Source organism: Heptranchias perlo, chromosome 9, assembly GCF_035084215.1.
Source record: "Heptranchias perlo isolate sHepPer1 chromosome 9, sHepPer1.hap1, whole genome shotgun sequence".
NCBI lineage: Eukaryota > Metazoa > Chordata > Chondrichthyes > Hexanchiformes > Hexanchidae > Heptranchias > Heptranchias perlo.
In genome coordinates this window covers 318,376-339,062 of record NC_090333.1, presented here as the reverse complement: position 1 = coordinate 339,062, position 20,687 = coordinate 318,376, and the positions used below count along the sequence as shown (strand labels likewise).

Here is a 20,687-nt window from a genome sequence, read left to right as displayed (position 1 = left end):
CCACCATTGGCGGCCGTGCCTTCAGCGTCCAAGGGCCTAAGCTCTGGAATCCTCTCACTAATCTTCTCCACCTCTCTCTCCTCCTTAAAACCTACTTCTTTGACCAAGCTCTTGGTCACCTGTCCTAATATCTCTTAATGTGGCTCGGTGTCAAATTTTGTCTGATTTACGCTCCTGTGAAGGGCCTTGGGCCGTTTTACTATGTTAAAGGCGCTATACAAATGCAAGTTGTTGTTGTTATTTGAGCAATTATTCAGTTATAATCTATCCCTAATTGGGTTTTGATCAGAAAATAGAAGACACAGATTTGCCTTCACCGTGGTTTTATTAGGAGACGGTTGGTTACAGTTTAGCATCAACATGAATGGCCAGCATGGGATCCTCGGCAGTGTTACTGATTTGGAACGATGCCCGACCGTCTGCAGCGACAATGACCCTCAGCCCTGTGCACCGATCGCCTTCTCTCTGTCCCGAGATAACATCGCAGTACGTCCCAGCTGGGAGTCCGGTCTGTAAAGTGACATCCATGTTCCTACATTGGAAGGGAAACCAAATTACAGACCACTTCCAGAGTACGGTCATCCTCGGGATACAAAACAGAGCAGACACTACTGTACAGCTTACAGTTTACCATTAGCCTAGTGTGTGTTACTGCTATATTACTCTGCGTTACTGCTATATTACTGAGTACTGCTATATTACAGAGTATTACTGCTGTAATACTGAGAATTACTACTATATTACTGAGTATTATTGCTATATTACTGTAGTACTACTATATTACTGAGTATTGCTGCTATATTACTGACTATTATTACTATCTTATTGAGAATTACTGTTGCCTTAAGGTGTGTTACTGCTTTTTTACTGTGTTTAACTGCTACATTACTGTGTTATTGCCATATTACAGTGTTACTGCTATATTAAAGTGTTACCACTATATTACTGTGAATTATCACTATGTTACTGTTACTGCTATATTACTCTGTATTACTGCTATATTACTCTGTGTTACTGCTATATTGCTGAGTGGCTACTGTATTACTACTTGAGTGTTATTGCTGTATTACTGTGTGTTATTGCTATATTACTGAGTATTATTACTATATTACTGAGTATTACTGTTACCTTACAGTGTGTTACTGCTATATTACTGTGTTTAACTGCAATATCACTGTGTGTTACTGGTATACTACTAAGTATTGCTGCTATATCACTGTGTGTTACTGCTATATTACTGTGTTATTGCCATATTACAGTGTTACTGCTATATTAAAGCGTTACCACTATATTACTCTGTATTATCGCTATGTTAGTTATCACTATATTACTGTGTGTTCCTGCTACATCACTGTGTGTTCCTGCTACATTAATGTGTGTTCCTGCCATGTCACTGAGTACTGCTATATCACTGAGTATTATTGCTGTATTATGAGTATTGCTACTATATTACCAACTATTACTGCTATGTTACTGTATTACTATGAGTGTTACTGCTATAATACTGTGTGTTGTTGCTATAGTACTGAGTATTATTACTATATTACTGAGTATTACTGTTGCCTTACAGTGTGCCATTTCTATATTACTGTGTTTAACTGCTATATCACCGTGTGTTACTGCTATATTACTGCATTACTGCTATATTGCTCTGTGTTACTGCCATATTACTGAGTACTGCTGTATCACTGCTATATTACTGAGTATTATTGCTATATTACTGTATTACTACTTGAGTGTTACTGCTATGTTACTGTGTTATTGCTATATTACTGTATTATTACTATATTACTGAGTATTACTGTTAGCTTATGGTGTGTTACTGCTATATTACTGCATTTAACTGCTATATCACTGTGTGTTACTGCTATATTACTGTGTTATTGCTATATTATTGGGCTCCCACTATATTACTGTTTGATACTGCTATATTAAAGTGTTACCACTATATTACTGAGTATTACTACTATATTACTGTGTGTCACCGCTATATTACTGAGTATTACTACTATATTACTGTGTGTCACTGCTATATAACTGAGTATTACCACAATATTACTGTGTTACCTCTATATTACTGTGTGTTACTGCTATGTTATTGCTATATTACCGTGTGTTATTGCTATATTACCGTGTTGCTGCTATATTACTGTGTATTACTGCTATATTACTGTGTGCTACTGCTATCACTATATTGCTACTACATTATTGTATGTAACCACCATGTTACTGTGTATTACTGTGTTACTGCTACATTACTGTGTATTACTGCTATATCACTGTGTATTACCACAACATTACCGTGCTACCTCTATATTACAGTGTGTTACTGCTACAACACCGTGTGTTATTGCTATCTAACCGTGTGTCATTGCTATATTACCGTATGTTATTGCTATATTACTGTGCGTTATTGCTATATTACCGTGTGCTACTGCTATCACTATATTACTGTGCATTACATTTTTTTTTATTCATTCATGGGATGTGGGCTTCACTGGCACTGCTATGTTATTATAAGTAACCACCATGTTACTGTGTATTACTGCTACATTACTGAGTATTGCTGCTATATTACTGAGTATTATTACTATATTATTGAGAATTACTGTTACCTGAAGGTGTATTACTGCTATATTACCATGTTTAACTGCTATATTACTGCGTGTTACTGCTATATTACTGTGTTATTGCCATATTACAGTGTTGCTGCTATATTACTATTTGTTACTGCAATATTAAAGTGTTACCACTATATTACTCTGTATTATCGCTATGTTACTGTTACCACTATATTACTGAGTATTCCTGCTACATTACTGTGTGTTCCTGCTACATTACTGTGTGTTGCTGCCATATTACTGAGTACTGCTATATCACTGAGAATTACTGCTGTATTACTGAGTATTGCTACTATATTACTGAGTATTACTGCTAAGTTACTGTATTACAATGACTGTTACTGCTATATTACTGTGTGTTACTGCTGTATTACTGTTATTGCTACATTACTGAGAATTATTACTATATTACTGAGTATTACTGTTTCCACAGTGTTCACTGCTACATTACTGTGTTTAACTGCTCTATCATTGTGTGTTACTGCTATATTACTGCGTTACTGCTATATTGCTCTGTGTTACTGCCGTATTACCGAGTACTGCTGTATCACTGAGTATTACTGCTATATTACTGAGTATTATTGCTATATTACTGTATTACTACTTGAGTGTTACTGCTATATTACTGTGTGTTATTGCTATATTACTGTATTATTACTATATTACTGAGTATCATTGTTAGCTTATGGTGTGTTACTGCTATATTACCGTGTTTAACTGCTATATCACTGTGTTACTGCTATATTACTACTATATTAGTGAGGATTACTGCCGTATCATTGGGTGTTAGTGCTGTATTAGTGAGCATTATTGCTGTATTATTGAGTATTCAGTTCCTACTTAATTACGCCCTTGTACTTCCCCTGTACAGTATTACTCACCAGTCATCATTGTTGATCGCGATAAAGCCTGTAGTTCCACGGCCAAATGCGATCTGATTGCTTCCATTGTCCCACCAGTTCCCAAAGGGCTGCCCATCCACCACGTTGCGAAAGATGACCATGTTCCTGCAGACACAGCACAGTTTACCACCACGTCTTTGCCGCCAGCGTTGTTGTGAAGCCAGGCCAGCTTGTTAAAACGTAATGAGGACGGAGGACGAACGGCTCACCTGATCTGCCGCCACCGGTGCTCACAGACCCAGCCGTTTCCGCAGGTCGTGTCGGGGTTGAGGGTCACTGCCTTGGTGGACCCGTTACTGTAGCTCGGTGGTCCCATCCAGTCATTCAGGTCCTTTTGGGAAAGAGAGGGGGACAGGCAGTGAAAACTCTTTGATGTTCACAGCAAACGAGGATCTATCTGAAATTGCAAGAAAGACCGCATAGAATCTTACAGCACAGAAGGAGGCCATTCGGCCCATCTTGCCTGTGCCGGCTCTTTGAAAGAGCTATCCAATCAGTCCCACTCCCCCTGCTCTTTCCCCGTAGCCCTGCAAATATGTTTCATTTTCAAGTTTTTTTTTTATTATTCGTTCATGGGATGTGGGCGTCGCTGGCGAGGCCGGCATTTATTGCCCATCCCTAGTTGCCCCTTGAGAAGGTGGTGGTGAGCCGCCTTCTTGAACCGCTGCAGTCCGTGTGGTGAAGGTTCTCCCACAGTGCTGTTCGGTCGGGAGCTCCAGGATTTTGACCCAGCGACGATGAAGGAACGGCCGATATATTTCCAAGTCGGGATGGTGTGTGACTTGGAGGGGAGCGTGCAGGTGGTGTTGTTCCCATGTGCCTGCTGCCCTGTTTCTGTGCAGTTCATTCTATTTATGTAATTCTATGTAGAACAGGCCCAATGCTTTCTGACCAAAAGATGTTCAACGAATCAGTGCCGGTAGCAGCTCACTCATTGCTGGTAGATTTACAAGCTGTTAATGTGGCAGAAATGCACCGTGAAGTTAGACCTACCTTTCCGTTCACGAAATAACGATTCCAGCGGAAGCTGGACATCACGCGGGTCAGGCCGTAAGGGTGAGCCAGCATGAACGCGACTGCCACTTTGTAGAGCCTGCGGAAAGTCGCAATGACACCAGAACTGAGAGGGTGCAACTATCAGGAAAGACTGAGCGGGCTGGGGCTTTTTGTGGCTTTAAGATTATGCAAGGGTTTGACAGGGGAGACGTAGAGAAGATATTTCCATATGTGAGGGAGACCGAAACTAGGGGCCATCAATATAAGAGAGTCACTAATAAATCCAATAGGAAATGCAGGAGAAAGTCCTTTACCCAGAGAGTGGTGAGAATGTGGAACTCGCTCCCACAAGGAGTAGCTGAGGTGAATAGTGTGGATGCATTTAAGGGGAAGCCGGATAAACACATGAGGGAGAAAGGATTCGAAGGATATGCTGATCGGGTGAGATGAAGTAGGGGTGGGAAGAGGCTCGTGTGGAGCGTAAACACCAGTATAGACCAGTGGGGCCGAATGGCCTGTTTCTGCACTGTAAGTTCTATGTAACTTGCATTCTGTGCAAAGAGGACATCTTTCCCTGTTTGGCCCCGTGCGGAGTGCTGGCGCATTGGCCGTACCTGGAGTCCCAGAACGTGAGAATGGAAGCTCCTCCAGCCCCGTGTCCTCGTTGGTTGTCGTGGTTATCCACAAACACCAGCGCTCGGTCAGAGGGCATGAAGGCCCAGCCCTCTCCCCAGTTCCTGCAGAGAGAGTAGAAAACTGTGATCACGGACAGAAAGAAATACTTGTGTTGAGAGAAAGAAAAACCTGCATTTCCCTCACACCTTTCACACCGTCCCAAAGCGCTTTACAGCCAATGAAGTACTTTTTTGAAGTGTGGTCACTGTTGTGATGCAGGAAACGCGGCAGCCAATTTGCGCACAGCAAGATCCCACAAACAGCAATGTGATAATGATCAGATAATCTGTTTTAATGATGTTGGTTGTGGGATAAATATTAGCCAAGAGAAATCTCCCTGCTCTTCTTCGAAATAGTGCCAAGGGGTCTTTTACATCCACCCAAGAAGGCAGACGGGGCCCTCGGTTTAACGTCTCATCCGAGCGACGGCCCCTCCCCCTCAGTGCTGCACTGGGAGTGTCAGCCTGGATCGTGGGTCAAGTCTCTGGGGTGGGATTATGAACCCACGACCTTCTGACTAAGAGGCGAGAGAGCTACCCACTGAAGCCACGGCTAACACAGGACCTCATCGGTCTCTCCGAAATGTCCCAAAGCGCTTCCTGACCAATTAATGACCTTTGAAGGACGGTCATTGTCGTTATGCAGGTGAGCAGAGCAGCCATTTTGCGCGCACAGTGAGATCCCCAAAACAGTCATGAAATGAATGACCGGGTAATGTTATTTTAGTGATGTGGTTTGAGGTAAGAATGTTGGCCTGTACTCAACAGTAAAAAGGAACTCGCACTGATGTAGATCCTGACACATCCTCAGGATGTCCCAAAGTGCCTCACGCCCAATGAAGTATTTTTTAAAGTGCACTCACTGTTCTTCTGTAGGCAAACACAACAATCAGTTTGCGTACAGCAGGATCCAAGGAAGCAAATGAATGGAGCATCAATTGATCTGTTTTGGTGATCGCCAGGACACCCGAAGAAAAATCCCTGCTCAGCTGCGGGACAATACAGAACAAGAGGGCAACGGGATATTATGCATCCACCAGAACAGTCAGGCCCTCAGGGTCTTGGTTTTATGTCTCATCCGAAAGACAACACTTTTAACATTGCAGCACTCCCTCAGTACTGACCCTCCGCCAGTGCAGCACTCCCTCAGTACTGACCCTCCGACAGTGCTGCACTCCCTCAGTACTGACCCTCCGCCAGTGCAGCACTCCCTCAGTACTGACCCTCCGCCAGTGCAGCAGTCCCTCATTACTGACCCTCCGCCAGTGCAGCACTCCCTCAGTACTGACCCTCCGACAGTGCTGCACTCCCTCAGTACTGACCCTCCGACAGTGCAGCACTCCCTCAGTACTGACCCTCCGCCAGTGCTGCACTCCCTCAGTACTGACCCTCCGACAGTGCAGCACTCCCTCAGTACTGACCCTCCGCCAGTGCAGCACTCCCTCAGTACTGACCCTCCACCAGTGCAGCAGTCCCTCAGTACTGACCCTCCGCCAGTGCAGCACTCCCTCAGTACTGACCCTCCGCCAGTGCAGCACTCCCTCAGTACTGACCCTCCGACAGTGCAGCACTCCCTCAGTACTGACCCTCCGCCAGTGCAGCACTCCCTCAGTACTGACCCTCCGCCAGTGCAGCAGTCCCTCATTACTGACCCTCCGCCAGTGCAGCACTCCCTCAGTACTGACCCTCCGACAGTGCTGCACTCCCTCAGTACTGACCCTCCGCCAGTGCTGCACTCCCTCAGTACTGACCCTCCGACAGTGCAGCACTCCCTCAGTACTGACCCTCCGCCAGTGCTGCACTCCCTCAGTACTGACCCTCCGCCAGTGCTGCACTCCCTCAGTACTGACCCTCCGACAGTGCAGCACTCCCTCAGTACTGACCCTCCGCCAGTGCAGCACTCCCTCAGTACTGACCCTCCACCAGTGCAGCAGTCCCTCAGTACTGACCCTCCGCCAGTGCAGCACTCCCTCAGTACTGTCCCTCCGCCAGTGCTGCACTCCCTCAGTACTGACCCTCCGACAGTGCAGCACTCCCTCAGTACTGACCCTCCGCCAGTGCAGCACTCCCTCAGTACTGACCCTCCACCAGTGCAGCAGTCCCTCAGTACTGACCCTCCGCCAGTGCAGCACTCCCTCAGTACTGTCCCTCCGACAGTGCAGCACTCCCTCAGTACTGACCCTCCGCCAGTGCAGCACTCCCTCAGTACTGACCCTCCACCAGTGCAGCAGTCCCTCAGTACTGACCCTCCGCCAGTGCAGCACTCCCTCAGTACTGTCCCTCCGACAGTGCAGTACTCCCTCAGTACTGCACTGGGATTGTCAGCCGAGATTAAAAGCTCAAGTCTCTGGAGTGGGAGTTGAACCCATGACCTTCTCACCCTGAGGTGACCAAGCTGAGCACAGTGGTCATTTTTTTAGATGTGAAATCAAAAATAGAAATGAAAAATGCTGGAAATACACAGCAAGGATCCGTAAAGAGAAAAGACAGGTTAAAGAGGGAGTGCTGCACTGTCGGACGGTCAGTACTGAGGGAGTGCTGCACTGTCGGAGGGTCAGTACTGAGGGAGTGCTGCACTGTCGGAGGGTCAGTACTGAGGGAGTGCTGCACTGTCGGAGGGGCAGTACTGAGGGAGTGCTGCACTGACGGAGGGGCAGTACTGAGGGAGTGCTGCACTGTCGGAGGGGCAGTACTGAGGGAGTGCTGCACCGTCGGAGGGACAGTACTGAGGGAGTGCTGCACCCTCGGAGGGACAGTACTGAGGGAGTGCTGCACTGTCGGAGGTTCCATCTTTCGGATGAGACGTTAAACCAAGTCCCCCATCTGCCCTCTCGGGTGGACGTAAAAGATCCCACGGCCACTATTGGAAGAAGAGCAGGGCAGTTCTCCCCGGTGTCCTGGCCAATATTTATCCCTCAACCAACATCACTAATAAACAGATTATCTGGTCATTATCACATTGCTGTTTGTGGGATCTTGCTGTGCGCAAATTGGCTGCCGCGTTTTCTACATGACAACAATGACTACACTTCAAAAGTACTTCATTGGCTGTAAATTGTTTTGGGACGTCCTGAGGTTGTTAAAGGTGCTATATCAATGCAAGTTCTGTCTTTCACTCTTTTCACACTCCCTTCCTCAGAACAGACTTGACGGGGCTTTGTCAAATCTGCGGCAGCATGTTAAGAGGTACCTGCAGCTGGGATCTGCCCCTACCTTAAATATGCCATCTTCTCTCCGCTCCACTTGCGAACCACCGTGCCCAGCTTGGCGCTGTATTTGAATTCAGTGACACGTCCAATCCCAAAATACTGTGCTGATTTGATGGCCTCTCCTCCGAGATCAATCACCTACAAGATCAGAAAAATTCAGAGACCCGGAGTGACGCCGGTGACTCAGACGGGAGAGCTTGCTCGAGCCGGGTCAACTCACCTCTTGGTAAATGAAAGGCTTGGTGCCATTGCTGAACCAGCGAGTGTCGAGGCTTTTCAGCTGACTGAAGATCGCTTCCATGTCACCGGGCCACATGTGTTTGGAGGCGTCCACTCGAAACCCAGCCACTCCGGCATCAATGAGCTTGTTCAGGTACCCTGCAATCTTGCCCTGCACGTACTCCTTCTCCAACGCAAGGTCCAGGAGGCTCACGAGCCTGCAGTCTCGGACCTGTCGAAACAAACGGCCAGTTCAATTCTCACAGCCATTCAAAGAAAGAAAGAACTTGCATTTATATCGCGCCCTTTAACGTAGTAAAAACATCCCAAGGCGTATCACAGGAGCGTAATCGGACAAAGATTGACACTGAGCACTCACATGAGGAGATACTGGGACAGGTGACCAAAAGCTTGGTCAAAGAGGTAGGTTTTAAGGAGCATCTTAAAGGAGGAGAGAGAGGCAGAGAGGTTTAGGGAGGGAATTCCAGAGCTTAGGGCCCAGGCAGCTGAAGGCACGGATGACAATGGTGGAGCGATGGAAATCGGGGATGCGCAAGAGGCCGGAAATGGAGGAACGCAGAGATCTGGGAGGTTTGTAGGGCTGGAGGAGGTTACAGAGATAGGGAGGGGCGAGTACTGGATGAGCACAAATTTCTTCCTACTAAATACTGGGAAGACCGAAGCCATTGTCTTCAGTCCCCGCCTCAAACTCCATTCCCTGAGCCACCGACTCCATCCCTCTCCCTGACCACTGTCTGAGACTGAACCAGACTGTTTACAACCTTGGCGTCCTATTTGACTCTGAGATGAGCTTCTGACAACATATTTGCTGCATCACCAAGACCACCTACTTCCACCTCTGTAACATTACCCGTCTCCGCCACTCCCTCAGATCATCTGCTGCTGAAACCCTCATCCATGCTATTGTTACCTCTAGACTTGACTATTCCAATGCTCTCCTGGCCGGCTTCCCATCTTCCACCCTCTGTAAACTTGAGCTCATCCAAAACTCTGCTGCCCGTCTCCTAACTCGCACCAAGTCCCGTTCTCCCATCACCCCTGCGCTCGCTGACCTACAATGGCCCCCGGTCCGGGAACGCCTCGATTTTAAAATTCTCATCCTTGTGTTCAAATCCCTCCATGGCCTCGCCCCTCCCTATCTCTGTAACTCCCTCCAGCCCGACAACCCTCCGAGATCTCTGCGCTCCTCCAATTCTGGCCTCTTGTCCATCCCCGATTTTAATCACTCCACCATTGGCGGCCATGCCTTCAGCTGCCCAGGCCCCGAGCTCTGGAATTCCCTCCCTAAACCTCTCCACCTCTCCCCCTCTCTCTCCTCCTTTAAGACGCTCCTTAAAACCCACCTCTTTGACCAAGCTTTTGGTCACCATGTCCTAATATCTCCTTATGTGGCTCGGTGTCAAATTTTGTTTAATGACGCTCCTGTGAAGCGCCTTGGGCCGTTTTACTCCGTTAAAGGGGCTACATAAAGGCGAGTTTTTTGTTGTTGTTGCCACCAATGTTCCTGTCCCGACCTCATGTGATGCAGTGCGGTGACAGAAGACAAATGGGAGTCTGAACACACAAAGAAAAGCACCCTGAATGTGTGCGTGCAGTAAGGTGAGTGAATCCACGAACAGAAGAGGTTGAGTTAAATGGAGAGGGGCTCCTTACTTGATTGATGTCATTGTAGTTTTCGATATTGCCACTCTTGGTTTTGCACCTGCCATCGTTAAAATCCCAGGAAGAGTACGGGACAGCGGGAAAGTCCTCGGCTCCCGCATTGAAGTACGTTCTACAGGCTGAATGTGTCCCGGAGCCGCCTGAAGCTCCACACATGTGGTTAATCACAACATCTGCATAGATTCGCACCTGAAAGGGTTAAAAGAAAGAACGAACTTGCATTTCTACAGCGCCTTTCACAATCTCAGGAAGACCCAAATCGCTTTACGGCCAATGAAGGACTTTTTTTTGAAGTGCAGTCACTGTTGTGATTTAGGAAACCCGGCAGCCAATTTGCGCACAGCAAGATCCCACAAACAGCAATGTGATAAATGATAGGATAGTCTGTTTTAGTGATGTTGATTGAGAGGCAAATATGGCTCAGGACACCGGGGAGAACACCCCTGCTCTTCTTGGAAATAATGGCGTGGGATCTTTAACCTGAGAAAGCAGACAGTTTGGTTTAACGTCACATCTGAAAGACGGGCACCTCCGACAGTGCGACGCTCCCTCAGTACTGACCCTCTGACAGTGCGGCACTCCCTCAGTACTGACCCTCCGACAGTGCGGCACTCCCTCAGTACTGACCCTCCGACAGTGCGGCACTCCCTCAGTACTGACCCTCCGACAGTGCGGCACTCCCTCAGTACTGACCCTCCGACAGTGCAGCACTCCCTCAGTACTGACCCTCCGACAGTGCGGCACTCCCTCAGTACTGACCCTCCGACAGTGCGGCACTCCCTCAGTACTGACCCTCCGACAGTGCGGCACTACCTCAGTACTGACCCTCCGACAGTGCGGCACTCCCTCAGTACTGACCCTCCGACAGTGCGGCACTCCCTCAGTACTGACCCTCCGACAGTGCGGCACTCCCTCAGTACTGACCCTCCGACAGTGCAGCACTCCCTCAGAACTGACCCTCCCACAGTGCAGCATTCCCTCGGTACTGACCCTCCGACAGTGCAGCACTCCCTCGGTACTGACCCTCCGACAATGCAGCACTTCCTCGGTACTGACCCTCCGACAGTGCTGCACTCCCTCAGTACTGACCCTCCGACAGTGCTGCACTCCCTCAGTACTGACCCTCCGACAGTGCTGCACTCCCTCAGTACTGACCCTCCGACAGTGCAGCACTCCCTCAGTACTGACACTCCGACAGTGCAGCACTCCCTCAGTACTGACCCTCCGACAGTGCAGCACTCCCTCAGTACTGACCCTCCGACAGTGCAGCACTCCCTCAGTACTGACCCTCCGACAGTGCAGCACTCCCTCAGTACTGACCCTCCGACAGTGCAGCACTCCCTCAGTACTGACGCTCCGACAGTGCAGCATTCCCTCAGTACTGACCCTCCGACAGTGCAGCACGCCCTCAGTACATAGAAACATAGAAAATAGGAGCAGGAGTAGGCCATTCAGCCCTTCGAGCCTGCTCCACCAATCAATATGATCATGGCTGATCCTCTATCTCAATACCATATTCCCGCTCTCTCCCCATACCCCTTGATGCCTTTTGTGTCTAGAAATCTACCTATCTCCTTCTTAAATATATTCAGTGACTTGATCTCCACAGCTTCCTGTCGTAGAGAATTCCACAGGTTCACCACCCTTTGAGTGAAGAAATTTCTCCTCATCTCAGTCCTAAATGTCCTACCCCGTATCCTGAGACTGTGACCCCTCGTTCCCCCCAGCCAGGGGAAACATCCTCCCTGCATCCAGTCTGTCGAGCCCTGTCAGAATTTTATATGTTTCAATGAGATCCCCTCTCATTCTTCTAAACTCGAGTGAATACAGGCAGAGTCGACCCAATCTCTCCTCATACGACAGTCCTGCCATCCCAGGAGTCAGTCTGGTGAACCTTCGCTGCACTCCCTCTATGGCAAGTATATCCTTTCTTAGGTTAGGAGACCAAAACTGCACACAATACTCCAGGTGTGGTCTCACCAAGGCCCTGTATAACTGCAGTAAGACATCCCTGCTCCTGTACTCAAATCCTCTTGCAATGAAGGCCAACATACCATTTGCCTTCCAAACTGCTTGCTGCACCTGAATACTCGCTTTCAGTGACTGGTGTACAAGGACACCCAGGTCCCTTTGTACATCAACATTCCCCAATCTATCACTATTTAAATAATACTCTGCCTTTCTGTTTTTCCTTCCAAAGTGGATAATTTAACCTGTGTGACTGTGCAGCACTTCCTCAGTACTGACCCTCCAACAGTGCAGCACTCCCTCAGTACTGACCCTCCGACAGTGCAGCATTCCCTCAGTACTGTCCCTCCGACAGTGCAGCACTCCCTCAGTACTGACCCTCCGACAGTGCAGCACTCCCTCAGTACTGACCCTCCGACAGTGCAGCACTCCCTCAGTACTGACCCTCCGACAGTGCAGCACTCCCTCAGTACTGACCCTCCGACAGTGCAGCACTCCCTCAGTACTGCAGTGGAGTGTCAGCCTGGACTTTGTGCTCAAGTCCCTGGAGTGCTCAATCTCCTGACTCAGAGGTGGGAGTGGTACCGCTGAACCACGGCTAAACATGCGTTTGAGTTTGATCCAGTCGATAAGATTTTGGGGCAGGGAGGGAGAGTGACTTTACTGTAAATGACACTGTGAATCAAGTGTAGTGCTTATGTTATTGGACTAGCAACCCACAGATTGTGAGTTCAAATCCGATTGTAGCAACTTTTGAAGTTCAATTCAATAGATCTGCGGGGTTGGGACTTGGAGAAACAGTAACCATAAAAGTTCAGGTTCGACCCCATCTGGAGACTGGGTTCAGTTCTGGGCACCGCACCTCAGGAAGGATATATTGGCCCTGGAGGGGGTGCAGCACAGATTCACCAGAATGATACCGGGGATTAAAGGGTTAAATTATAAGGACAGGTTGCATGGACTGGGCTTATATTCCTTCGAGTTTAGGAGATTGCGGGGTGATCTGATCGAGGTATTTAAAATGTTAAAAGGATTTGATAGCATAGATGTGAAGCTACTATTTCCTTTGGATGGGGGCAGCCCAGAACAAGGGGGAATAATCTTAAAATTCGAGCTTGGCCGTTCAGGGGTGATGTCAGGAAGCATTTCTTCACACAAAGGGGAGTGGAAATCTGGAACTCTCTCCCCCAAAAGGCTGTGGATGCTGGGGGTCGATTGGAGCTTTCAAGACTGAAATCGATAGATTTTTGTTGGTTATCAAGGGATACGGAGCAAAGGAGGGTAAATGGGGTTTAGATACAGATCAGCCATGATCTGATAGAATGGTGGGACAGGCTCGAGGGGCTGAATGGCCTCCTCCGTTTCCTTTGTTTCTATGTCGGATTCTTGTAAAAACCCAACTGGATCATTGATGCCTTCCAGGGAAGGGAATCTACCCAGTCTGGGCCTACACGTGACTCCAGTCTCACACGAGGTGGTTGACTCTTAATGTCCTCTGGGCAACGAGGGACAATAAGTGCTGCCTCAGCCGGCGTTGCCCACATTCTGAGAACAAATAAAGTTAAAATAGATTGGGGTCGAGTTTGACTTTTGGGGTCCGGTGGGGGGCCCGTTCTGGGGGTGAACAGGCCCACCCACCCTCTCCCGGGATTTTGAGGCTCCGGCCTCCATTTCAATCCAGCAGACGAGCGTTGGGAGCCAAACAGGAGTCCCGGTGTAGCTCGCCGGATCGAGGGTTCCAGATCGGATCGGGGTGGCCGCCAGCAAGGTAAGATGTGGATGGGGGGGATCCTGGGGGGGGGGGGAGGGGAGGGGAGGGGAGGGCCAGGGCAGCAGCTCCTCCTGACTCCTGCTCCTCCGAGGCGCAGTAATACAATTCAACATTTACCTTTAGAGAGGACCCCTTCTCTTCTATCACCCGTGGGACTGATCCTATCAGGGTTCAATTTCCATCTTAGGTCCCCGATCATCATATTAAAAGGGGCTGTTCGCCTGAAACAGGCTGGGGATCTTTTCCCTAGAAAAGAGCAGGCTGAGAGGTGACCTGAGAGAGGTCTTTAAGATTATGAAGGGGTTCGACAGGGTAGACGTAGAGAAGATATTTCCACTTGTGGGGGAGACCAGAACTCGGGGTCGTAAATATAAGATAGTCACTAATAAATCCAATAGGGAATTCAGGAGAATCTTCTTGACCCAGAGAGTGGTGAGAATGTGGAACTCGCTCCCACAAGAAGTAGTTCAGGCAAATAGTATAGATGCATTTAAGGGGAAGCCGGATAAACACATGAGGGAGAAAGGAATAGAAGGATATGCTGATAGGGTGAGATGAAGAGAGGTGGGAGGAGGCTCGTGTGGAGCATAAACACCAGCGTGGATGTGTTGGGCTGAATCAGGACAAAGCAGCCCGCTTGATTGGCACCCCATCCACCACCCTAAACATTCACTCCCTCCACCACCGGCACACTGTGGCTGCAGTGTGTACCATCCACAGGATGCACTGCAGCAACTCGCCAAGGCTTCTTCGACAGCACCTCCCAAACCCACGACCTCTACCACCTAGAAGGACAAGGGCAGCAGGCGCATGGGAACAACACCACCTGCACGTTCCCCTCCAAGTCACACACCATCCCGACTTAGAAATATATCGCCGTTCCTTCATTGTCGCTGGGTCAAAATCCTGGAACTCCCTTCCTAACAGCACTGTGGGAGAACCGTCACCACACGGACTGCAGCGGTTCAAGAAGGCGGCTCACCACCACCTTCTCGAGGGCAATTAGGGATGGGCAATAAATGCCGGCCTCGCCAGCGACGCCCACGTCCCAAGAACGAATTAAAAAAAAGAATGGCCTGTTTCTGTGCGTTGGAGTCCTGGCAGGAGGCCCCTTTCAAAATGGCGCCGGCCACATCACCGGTGTTAACCGGGCGGTCAGGCTTCTGAACCCATTTTGAGGCCATTACCAGTCCTGTTAACGCCAGGTGAGGGCACTCATAATCCACCCCGCTGTGTGTACGTTTGGTCTCCTGGGACAGGACCATGAGTTACGCTGCTTGGAAAAATAAGGGTCCATTGGCCAACTTACCCCGACATTGTTGCATCTGGTCACCATGTCTCGGAATTCCTCTTCGTTGCCCGACCTTGAACAAAGCTTGTAACTGATTGGCTGGTACCTCTCCCACCATGGTCTCCAAGGGTTATTGAGGACGATGTGTTCATTTGGTGGAGAGATCTGTCACAAAATCACAAGCAGAGCGGACCGGCATCGAATCAGCCGTGAATTAAAGCTTTCCGCCCCCGCGTTCTTTGCCGATTGAACATAAATACATTTATTTAACGATAGGAAGCAAAGGCCAGCACTTGCGGCACATTAGTGCACATTGTATTCAAATCCCTCCCTCTCTCTGTAACCTCCTCCAGCCCTACAACCCTCCGAGATCTCTGCGCTCCTCCAATTCTGGCCTCTTGCGCATCCCCGATTTTCATCGCCCCACCATTGGCGGCCGTGCCTTAAGCTGCCTGAGCCCCAAGCTCTGGAATTCACTCCCTAACCCTCTCCCCCTCTCTACCTCTCTCTCCTCCTTTAAGACGCTCCTTAAAACCCACCTCTTTGACCAAGCTTTTGGTCACCTGTCCTAATATCTCCTTATGTGGCTCGGTGTCAAATTTTATTTGCTAATCGCTCGTGTGAAGCATCTCGGGACGTTTTACTACGTTAAAGGCGCTATATGAATGCTGGTAAATGCAATGTTGGGGTGAATTTTTATGTCCAGAAGTGATTGAGTCCTGAATAGTTAAGGAACTGGAGCAAGTCTGGGCCCCAATGTCAGACCCTGGGTTTTCTGAGCAGGAAAACTGGGCGGAGCTCTGCGACACTGAAACTCCGCCCACTTTTGGCCCCGCCCCATTTACCCACCGTCATTTCCCATTCCTTTTCCCGACAGTCGCCTGAAAATGATGTCGGACGCCCTGTTATCTGCCATTTCTGCCTCATCTCGTTTCTCCTCGATGTTTTATGTACAGGGTTGCTAGGTTACCCAGGCAAAGATGGACGAACGCTTAAAGAGGCGCAGCATCATCACGTGGCCTCAGTTTCAGGCCTATTTCCGGCTCGTTCTGGAAGGTTTATTGTTGTTCTTTCTGCTGTTGCCGGTCACTGTGCCGTTTGCTAAGGACCTGACGTTTCTCCCCTCCCCCCACTCCCCCCATCATTTCACACCAGGCCCAACGGGGCTTCCCATTGGGAATTCCCAATTTTTTTTCTGAATGAAAATGACGTGCGAGTCACAGGGACTGAAAAACCAATTAGATGCGGGGTTAACAACAGCCAATTACTGGTGGCCACTACCTCATGGTAACAGTGTGAGTACAGGGACCCCCTGGTCATCCACTCAGTCACACAGTGGCATGTGACACAAGGGGGACTTCGAGAATCTTACAGCACAGAAGGAGGCCATTCGGCCCATCGTGCCTGTGCTGGCTCTTTGAAAGAGCTATCCAATTAGTCCCACTCCCCTGCTCTTTCCCCATAGCCCTGCAAATTTTTTCCCTTCAAGTATTTATCCAATTCCCTTTTGAAAGTTATTATTGAACCTGCTTCCACCGCCCTTTCAGGCAGCGCGTTCCAGATCAGAACAACTCGCTGCGTAAAAAACATTCTCATCTCCCCCTCTGGTTCTTTTGCCAATTATCTTAAATCTGTGTCCTCTGGTTACCGGCCCTCCTGCCACTGGAAACAGTTTCTCCCTCTCTACTCTATCGAAACCCCTTCATGATTTTGAACACCTCTATTAAATCTCCCCTTATCCTTCTCTGCTCTAAGGAGAACAATCCCAGCTTCTCCAGTCTCTCCATTTTACAGAGGAGAGAAACAAAAACAGGCAACAAAAGCCGCCTACCTGAACACCCCCGAATCCGTGGGCGGCCAAATAATGCTCGCACTCGGCAGCGACGTCCACCCAGCGCCATTCAAATAGGTGAACGATCGACGTCCGGCCGGGCAGGGTTTGGGGGCTGTACTGCGCCAGGCAGCCTCCATAGAGAAATGCTAACAGAGCCACAACATTCATGTTCACTTCAGCGTTGGCAGGCTGGGTTCAGAAGCCCGCAATTTATACTGTTTTTTTTTTAAAGATATTGGCACAAGTAATTAATAAACGTAATCAGAGCTTTGCAGGTGACAAAAATACCAACGATTATAAACTAAAGAAACAGCGCTCGTAAACGGAGGGCACAGCTGGGCAATTATAAAGACCGTCCCACACCTGTTTACTTTGAATCGCTGCCCAGTCTACTTTTACTGAGCATTAATGATTAATCAACAAAGTGCAAAAATTCGACCAACAAATGTCGGTCCTTTCCCAGAATTGCACTTTTGTTTACACAGAATTTTACAGCACATAAACAGGCCCCGACTGGTCCATGCCGGTGTTTATGCTCCACACGAGCCTCCTCCCTCCCTACTTCATCTCACCCTATCAGCATATCCTTCTATTCCTTTCTCCCTCATGTGTTTATCTAGCTTCCCCTTAAATGCGTCTGTACTATTCGCCTCAACTACTCCTTGTGGTGGTGAGTTCCACATTCTCACCACTCTCTGGGTAAAAAAGTTTCTCCTGAATTCCCTATTGGATTTATTAGTGGCTATCTCATATTTATGGCCCCTAGTTTTGGTCTCCCCCACAAGTGGAAACATCTTTGGCCCATCGTGCCTGTGCCGGCTCTTTGAAAGAGCTACCCAATTAATCCCACCCCCCTGCTCTTTCCCCATAGCCCTGTAGTTTTTTTTACCTTCAGGTATTTATCCAATTCCCATTTGAAAGTTATTATTGAATCTGCTTCCACCGCCCTTTCAGGCAGCGCATTCCAGATCAGAACAACTCGCTGCATAAAAAAAAATGTTTCCTCATCTCCCCTCTGGCTCTTTTGCCGATCTCCTTAAATCTGTGTCCTCTGGTTACCGACCCTCCTGCCACTGGAAACAGTTCCTCCTTATTTACTCTTTCAAAACCCTTCATGATTTTGAACACCTCTATTAAATCTCCCCTTAACAATCTCTGCTCTAAGGAGAACAATCCCAGCTTCTCCAGTCTCTCCCCATAACTGAAGTCCCTCATCCCTGGTCCCATTCTAGTAAATCTCCTCTGCACCTTCTCTAAGGCCTTGGCATCCTTCCTAAATTGTGGTGCCCAGAATTGAACACAATATTCCAGCTGAGGCCTAACCAGTGATTTATAAAGGTTTAGCATAACTTCCTTGCCTCTATGTCTCTATTAATAAAGCCCAGGATCCCGGGTGCTTTTTTAACAGCCTTCTCACCTTGTCCTCCCATCATCAAAGATTTCTGTAGATGACCCCCCAGGTCTCTCTGTTCCTGCACCCTCTTTAAAATTGTACCTTTTAGTTTATATTGCCTCTCCTCATTCTTCCTACCAAAATACATCACTTCACACTTCTCTGTGTTAAATTTCATCTGCCATGTGTCTGCCCATTTCACCAGTCTGTCTATGTTCTCCTGAAATCTGTTACTATCCTTCACATTGTTTACTACATTTCTGAGAGTCGTGTCATCTGCAAACTTTGAAATTATACCCTCTATACCCAAGCCCAGGTCATTAACATATATCAGCCATAGTCCTAATACAGACCTCTGGGGAACACCACTGTATACTTCCCTCCAGTCTGAAAAACAACCATTCACAACTTCCTTGGTAAAGGAATCCATGTAAATCTTTTTTGCACCTTCTCCAGTGCCTCTATATCCTTTTTATAATACGGAGACCAGAACTGTGCACAGTGCTCCAAGTGTGGTCTAACCAAGGTTCGATACAACTTTAACATAACCTCTCTGCTTTTCAATTCTATCCCTCTAGAAATGAACCCCAGTGTTTGGTTTGCTTTTCTAAAAGGCTTTATTAACCTGCCTCGCTACTTATAGTGATTTGTGAATCTGTACCTCTTTTAAAACATTAACCTTCTCAGCTGAAGGATGAATGTGGTCGGTGAGAGCTCTGAGATTTCACCTCTCACTCATCGTAGAATTAGTTATTTTAATTGGAGCAATAGATGACCCACCTCACTACTGATCGCCGCTGCACCAATGGGAGGGTAGTGGTGTGTGGGCCATTTTAAAGACCTCTATCAAGCCTCCTCTTAATCTTCATTTGCCCAGACAATCCATTGTATTGGGACCAATTCTAGGAGTGATGAAAAGATGGATGTGTGCCAGAGAACTGGAGAGTGGCTAATGTTAATAACCATTTTTAAAAATGGAAACAGAGCAAATTTTTTTTTATATTCGTTCACGGGATGTGGGCGTCGCTGGCGAGGCCGGCATTTATTGCCCATCCCGAATTGCCCCTTGAGAAGGTGGTGGTGAGCCGCCTTCTTGAACCGCTGCAGTCCGTGTGGTGACGGTTCTCCCACAGTGCTGTTAGGAAGGGAGTTCCAGGATTTTGACCCAGCGACGATGAAGGAACGGCGATATATTTCCAAGTCGGGATGGTGTGTGACTTGGAGGGGAACGTGCAGGTGGTGTTGTTCCCATGTGCCTGCTGCTCTTGTCCCTCTAGGTGGTAGAGGTTGTGGGTTTGGGAGGTGCTGTCGAAGAAGCCTTGGCGAGTTGCTGCAGTGCATCCTGTGGATGGTGCACACTGCAGCCACAGTGTGCCGGTGGTGAAGGGAGTGAATGTTTAGGGTGGTGGATGGGGTACCAATCAAGCGGGCTGCTTTGTCCTGGATGGTGTCGAGCTTCTTGAGTGTTGTTGGAGCTGCACTCATCCAAGCAATCTGAGCAGTTACAGGCCAGTTAGCTTAGCATCTGAGGTAAGGAAAAAGTTAGTCTTCAATTAAGCATGAAATTTGAGAAGGTACCGCATGGGAGATTATTGGAGAATATTAAGGAGAATGGAATTAGGGGGAGGATAGCAAACTGGATTAAAAATTAGTTAGAAGGGAAAAAAACAGAGAGTAGGAGTTAAGGGCCGTTTCTCAGAGTGGCTGGAAGTGGGCCAGTTCTGGGTTTAGTTCTGGGACCACTTCTGTTCAATGTGTTATATCATCATTTGGATACAGGTCTAGAGGAAGTGGTATTGAAGTTTAGAAGACTAAAAGAAGCTGCAAGAAGATAGAATCATAGAATCATAGAAGTTACAACATGGAAACAGGCCCTTCGGCCCAACATGTCCATGTCGCCCAGTTTATACCACTAAGCTAGTCCCAATTGCCTGCACTTGGCCCATATCCCTCTATACCCATCTTACCCATGTAACTGTCCAAATGCTTTTTAAAAGACAAAATTGTACCCGCCTCTACTACTGCCTCTGGCAGCTCGTTCCAGACACTCACCACCCTTTGAGTGAAAAAATTGCCCCTCTGGACCCTTTTGTATCTCTCCCCTCTCACCTTAAATCTATGCCCCC

At 48.2% G+C, this 20,687-nt stretch overlaps 1 protein-coding gene across 2 annotated transcripts; it reads right to left on the bottom strand.

Moving 5' to 3' along the window:
• Positions 1–306: 306 nt before the first annotated feature.
• Positions 307–19,399, bottom strand: LOC137324939 (pancreatic alpha-amylase-like). Of its 2 annotated transcripts, XM_067989629.1 has the most exons (11): positions 19,342–19,399; positions 17,166–17,383; positions 15,353–15,499; positions 10,296–10,493; positions 8,623–8,853; positions 8,407–8,540; positions 5,134–5,256; positions 4,517–4,616; positions 3,733–3,854; positions 3,503–3,628; positions 307–532 (listed from the first exon to the last, which is right to left on the bottom strand). In XM_067989629.1, exons 2-11 carry the CDS (start codon positions 17,334–17,336, stop codon positions 343–345), a joined length of 1,542 nt encoding a protein of 513 aa, XP_067845730.1. In that variant the 5' UTR covers positions 17,337–17,383; positions 19,342–19,399; the 3' UTR covers positions 307–342. The 2 variants fall into 2 exon arrangements, with proteins under 2 accessions (XP_067845730.1, XP_067845729.1); XM_067989628.1 differs by lacking the exon at positions 19,342–19,399 and having other exon boundaries at positions 17,166–17,550.
• Positions 19,400–20,687: the final 1,288 nt, after the last annotated feature.

Bases quoted from the DNA above. Each gene is read 5' to 3' on its own strand.
- LOC137324939 (XM_067989629.1), bottom strand. From the start codon at position 17,336: ATGAATGTTGTGGCTCTGTTAGCATTTCTCTATGGAGGCTGCCTGGCG. The intron at 8,541-8,622 runs GTGAGTTGACCC...CTGATCTTGTAG, and splicing joins AGCCTTTCATTTACCAAGAG to GTGATTGATCTCGGAGGAGA. The intron at 4,617-5,133 runs GTACGGCCAATG...GACTTTCCGCAG, and splicing joins CTCACGTTCTGGGACTCCAG to GCTCTACAAAGTGGCAGTCG.